The 5,984-nt window shown below is 36.4% G+C and overlaps 1 protein-coding gene across 1 annotated transcript; it reads right to left on the bottom strand.

The window, feature by feature from the left end:
- Nucleotides 1–420: 420 nt before the first annotated feature.
- On the bottom strand, nt 421–3,841 carry LOC104826430 (U-box domain-containing protein 6-like). The gene is made up of 2 exons (XM_010559121.2): nt 3,266–3,841; nt 421–1,368 (listed from the first exon to the last, which is right to left on the bottom strand). Exons 1-2 carry the CDS (start codon nt 3,730–3,732, stop codon nt 507–509), a joined length of 1,329 nt encoding a protein of 442 aa, XP_010557423.1. The 5' UTR covers nt 3,733–3,841; the 3' UTR covers nt 421–506.
- Nucleotides 3,842–5,984: the final 2,143 nt, after the last annotated feature.

Here is a 5,984-nt window from a genome sequence, read left to right as displayed (position 1 = left end):
AAAACGGTTTGATTCGAAAATTTTCGGTTGGTCTGATTTGTTTCCGAAAAATCGTGATGAGACTCCCACCTTACATTTGAAATCTTGAATAAGGTTGCAATTTGATGGGTTTCTTTTTGCTAAATCATAATTTATATATATTTTATAAATAAATAGCTTTAATTAAGATATTTTTATTCTAAACATCTGTATCCTACAAATTTATGCATTTACTTTTACTACGAACACAAAAATTATCAAGTAATCGTGACATTAATTGGAACTTATGCCTTCGAGTAATATACACACGCGCGCACGCGCGCGTATGAGAAGGCAATTGTAGATAAATTACAAAATAGCCCATTTCTTTACTTAAACCAAAATGGGCTCATCGGCTTTCATCGTCAGAAAATATTTCATGATTAGACTTTGGAGGAATTGTTATCAATGCAACAAGAAACCATTGCTTGCATTTATTTATATTTTTTATTCACAACCAAAATTCGGAAACCACCAAAAAAAAAAAATCAATAAGGCAAGCTCTTAGAGCTTGTACTAATGACCAAAGACTTAAGCATTGAGGCTTCAGTCTCCACGTTCGCATTCGCTCTTCGTGTTATCATCTCCATGTTCTTATGCAAACTCTGCCTCACCAGGTTCTTCATCATCCTCTTACCTTCTCCGGCCGATCTCGGGCTCATCGGTGACCCGATTCCCGGGCTGACCCGGCCCGTTTGTGGGCCTGAATGTGGTCCCATCCGTACATGTCTCTCGTCCTTGAACCATTGCAACAACTTCATGGCTCTCTTTTGAGCCAATGGGCTTCCGAGCAGGCTCACCTCGAGAAGCGCCGGCACTATCCCTGCCTTGGCCATTTTTTCGCGTTGGCTCCAACTCTGATGAGCCAATACCATCAAGATATAAGCCGAGTGTTCTTGGCATTTTGGTTTATCTTCCCACGTCAGAATCTTGACGAGACTCTCTGGGACGAGCAAGCTATCTTCCATCGCCTTTTTCCCCATCTGGGTCACGGCCAGTTGTCCTAAAGTCGCCAAGGCTTTCTCGGACAACTCTTTTACGGACATCAAGCGCAGTAGGGTTTGCACCCCTCTGTTGGAGACCAAAGGTCCCGAGTTTTCCAGCACGACAGACAGATTGTTCACGGTTGCCAGGCAAGTCTCTTTGGTCTTGATGTCGGTAGAATCAGAGTTCATGGTTTCAATCAGAAATGGCAGAATCTCTGACGAAGCGACGGGGAACTGAGAATTTGCTGGAGAAGACAACAAATGTAGAAGCTCTGCCAATTCATGCCTCGATGGTTGGTCGAGGGCTTCGATGTTTTTCGGAAGCTTTGAACAGATTCCAGCATTCACCATCAGTGCCTTGTTCCTGAAGCAAGAGATAAGAAACTTAGAAGTCAAGGTATTGATTGATTGTTAGGAGGGAAGCCACTAAACCCTAGCTTTTGTCTTCCTTTCTATCTGACGGAATGGGATTTACATACATATATATATATATTGATTCGTGTATGAGCGAAAAAAAAGTTTCATCAAATTTGTGAGACTAAAAATAATTCACAATAATCAAATCACATTGCCGAACTATATATTATAAAATTAATATATTTATATATGCTAGATTAGGCAACGATCAGAGTTTCGGTTCGCCTAGAAAGTCAAACCAGTAGCTTTGAACAGATTCCAGCATTCACCATCAGTGCCTTGTTCCTGAAGCAAGAGATAAGAAACTTAGAAGTCAAGGTATTGATTGATTGTTAGGAGGGAAGCCACTAAACCCTAGCTTTTGTCTTCCTTTCTATCTGACGGAATGGGATTTACATACATATATATATATATTGATTCGTGTATGAGCGAAAAAAAAGTTTCATCAAATTTGTGAGACTAAAAATAATTCACAATAATCAAATCACATTGCCGAACTATATATTATAAAATTAATATATTTATATATGCTAGATTAGGCAACGATCAGAGTTTCGGTTCGCCTAGAAAGTCAAACCAGTAAAATATATATATATATATATATATATATATATATATGGTCTGATGATGATAATTATATGTATATATATATAAACGCACACACATTTAGGTATATGGAATCTGATCCCCAACTTTACCACGATCTGATTGATCAGAAAATTAATTGACATTATTTAGCTAGAGACAGAAATGGCTGATCGATGAACCAACGTGATTGGTCTCTCTCCACTAATCTGACCTACCCAGAAAATATATTCTGTAATTAAATTAAATATTTGTTAGGGAAATTAAATCACAAGACCATATTAATAATTTCTCCCGTGTTAAGCTAATTAAATGTTAAACTTCAACTCAACCATAACATGTTTATGTATACAATGAAAAACATAACACGGAAAATGATGATTTTGTGAGACTGATTAAAGATTATTAATCTGTCATTGCAGGCAGTATTTATTATTCCTAAAACTATATGGTATGAAAATGCGATCTTTTAACTTGGTGCATAAATCAAAATATTCCCTGACCAAATCTAATAGAGACAAAGGAGGCCACGTGAGAGAGAGACGTCCTCCATACCCCAAGAGTCGAAGTGGACTTCCCCGTGGGATCCACTATATTCGCTTATTTCAATTATTATATATGTGATCCCATTCATACATATATATATACATATATATATATGAGTTTAACGAAGAAGAAAATGAGAAAATACACGTAAAGTCAAGATCGTCCGACTTGACGACTTTTGTACTTTTCATAACAATTCATTAAAAGTCGAAGATTATTGTGGTAAACCAACTTATATATTGATTGATGTGTTTCTTGAATAATCATAACTTAAATAATCCAAATTCTGAGAAAATTCAAGTGGTTTGATACCAAAAAAAATATAAATCCGTTTTTTTTTTCAAAAGCACTACTATGCTATGTATGGGATAAGGCCTAACAATAACATTGCAAGTTGACCTAAAATTAAATCCGAAATGTCTAATCAACGTGATGATGATAACATGAATATCTAGGTTTTAGATTTACGTTGTCTTTACATTAATTTACTAATTTAGAAAATCCATAAATTTAAAATAGTTAAATTGGCAATGTTCGAGATTTCTGATCGGTGATATAATTTCCCCTGATTTTTATGAGAGATTTGAAGATCCAAATGCTATCAACCTTCTACGCATACTTTATCAAAAAGACATTGTAAAAATAGTCAATTCAAATTTCAAACTGAAACGATGCTTTTCAAGAAACCCGGAGGGAGAAATCTTGGGACTTACGTGCAGGTTCCGAGAGCGAGCTGAATAAGAGCCCTCACGGCGGCTCTCCGGCGGCCGGCCACCTCCGAAGCCACCATGGAAACAAGAACCTGAATAACGCCGAGCTCCGCCATCAGCCGCCGCGACTTCTCGTCTTCTCCGGCGAGCTTCTCTATCTCTCCGGCGGCGGCTTCCTTCTCTTCCCAGCTCCCGAAGTGAAGCTTCTTCACCGTCCTCTGCAACACCACCGTCTCATCGATACGACCGTCCTCCGATCTTCCCGCGGCCGCCCCCGGCGAGGCTTGGCCGGAATCTTGATGGGTGGTTCTTGGTTTTTCCGGCGAAGATTGAAGGGTTCGTTTTCTGGGTGCTCCGTTTTTCAAGAGGCAGCGAATTCGGGTGAAGAATTTCAGCTTCATGTGTTGAAGTAGCCAAACAGAAGAAGAAGAAGAAGAAGAAGACATGTGTTGTGATCGAGACGAAGACATGAGGGAGATGATGCACTGTTTTGTTAGTGGGTTTCATATGGTTTTTATATGTGTCAAATTTTAGGCATAACATTTGTCCCGTGATATTATTATATTTTTACTAAATTCGAATTAATTCATGTACTTCTTATTATATAGTTATGGGTTGGTATTAATCTCCGCTGACAAGTAACGTCCTTTAATGTCCTCATGGTCCTGCAAAAATGGATTTTTTTTTTATAAAATCGCGTATCTTAGAGCACATGAAAAATGGCTTACAAAGTATGGGTTTATAAGCACCATATATATTTCTATTTATATAAGCAATTATCATATTGTTATTACAAAGTATGGGTTTAGCAAGAACATCTAGGGACAAACATAGGAATCAATTTGATCTTTAATTTGTTATTATTATCGTATTGTATTATCACGCATCTCCAACTATTCAGCAGTCACCCAAACTTGGGTGGCCTAATGGTGAGAGAACATGCAAAGTATGCTTTCATCCTAGGTTCAAACCCAAGCGTGGAGATGGGCATTCACATGGGCTTCCCCGGTCCTCTGGAAGATGTAGTCGGGCCAAAGACCCGGTGAACTTCTGGATTATCAAAAAAAAAAAAACTATTCAGCAGCCGACCACATATTTTGTAACCCTAATTTGTATACAAATTGAATTCATACAAATTGTCTTCGTTATTTTATTATAAACCACGATCTCCTTATGAAATTAATAATAAGGAAAATCATATTATATGGGAAGAAGGAACATTAGGGACAAATGGGAGGAGACAAGAAGAGAAGAAACTCACAGGGGATGCAACATAATCCACATGCAAGGGAACACTCTTGTCCCTTCATAATCCCACTTCACGCATGACAGCAGATCCGTACATAAATTTAACGTGATTATTGATTAAACCAGTTTTGTTAAATGATCGAATCAAAGAGAAATAGTAATATTTTCTTATTATTTTGAGTTAATTAATGTGAGCATGTGCATGAGGATTTGAGTACAGCCACTTTTATATGCATGTATGGTTAAATATAAGTTATTAATGGGAAGACAACTCAATTTTGAAATTTGAATTTCTTTGGGTTTTGTTCTACATTGTTAATTGTTCGCATTATCCAGATAATTAGATTAGGGGTTTAGTTAACGAATATATATATATATATATTCGTTGTTACGGTTTTTATACCAATCCAATTTCATACATTGAATGTAGTTTCTACCGCATTTGTAATATCTAACATTTTCATATAATAAAAAAAAATCGAAATCGATTGGAAAATTATATGAATTAAAGTATGGAGTTTTTATATAAACTATATTATGTTGTCTTAAAAGGGCGATGTCGGTAGGAGACATGAATATAGAGAGAGAATCAGAAATTCCCCGATTCACAAAACCCTATCTCCCATTCCCCAAGCGTTGACGTCATGTGGCTCTTTTTGGTTCTGCGTGGTGCGTAATTAATACTATCATTGATTGGGTTTAATTCAAAGATTAGCTAGTGAGTGTAATCAATAATGCCATTTGCTTCATGTGCCGGTCCGGGAAGCCAATTTCACCGGGTTACATCCGGTTCAAACCGCTTCAATAAGCTGCCCGGTTTTGAACTTGAATCGGACCTAACAATCATCCGGGTTGCGGTTCGACCCGGTAATGAAAACATTGCCCCTATCCACGCCTCTAGGTTGTATCGTCCACGTATTTTGTGAAACAACAGATATTTTAATTTTTTTAATATAGATCATTAGAATCTTTTTAAATATATTTATAAAAGAAAATAGTGTGTAGATAATGAAAACTTTAATTAAGTGGATTCTTTTAAAACATTTTTTTTTTGTATTTCTTTCAAATTTACATACCTAACGTTGAAAAGCAAAATTACATGAAAATTTTGAGAAGTAATTTTTTGGAATTTTCTCAGTCGATTAAATATTAATGCGTAATTTCATTTTTAAAATTTTTTACAGAAGTGTTGCATTACATTACATTTCTTTCCGCCAAAATATATGTGGTAAACATATAAATCGAACATATTTTCTTGTTTTTTTCCTCTTCCGTAGTCTTCACGACAACTTTAGATTCCTTCCAATAAAATTCTCAATCATTACAACTAAGAAAATCTTCTCGCCACCGTTGATGTATGCCTATGTATGTATTCACCTATACGTGTGTGTGTGTATAGATTTATACTCAAAGCAAAGGCAAAGGAGCGTTTTTTATTTTTCAAATACAGATTTAACTTAGTGATTCCCACGTT

This window comes from Tarenaya hassleriana, unplaced genomic scaffold, assembly GCF_000463585.1.
Source record: "Tarenaya hassleriana unplaced genomic scaffold, ASM46358v1 Cleome5, whole genome shotgun sequence".
NCBI classification, from domain to species: Eukaryota; Viridiplantae; Streptophyta; class Magnoliopsida; order Brassicales; family Cleomaceae; genus Tarenaya; species Tarenaya hassleriana.
This window is presented reverse-complemented; position numbering and strand designations above follow the sequence as displayed.

Coding starts and splice junctions, on each gene's coding strand:
- LOC104826430 (XM_010559121.2), bottom strand. CDS start 3,732: ATGTCTTCGTCTCGATCACAACACATGTCTTCTTCTTCTTCTTCTTCT. Junction 1,369..3,265: donor CTCGCTCTCGGAACCTGCAC/GTAAGTCCCAAG, acceptor CTCTTGCTTCAG/GAACAAGGCACTGATGGTGA.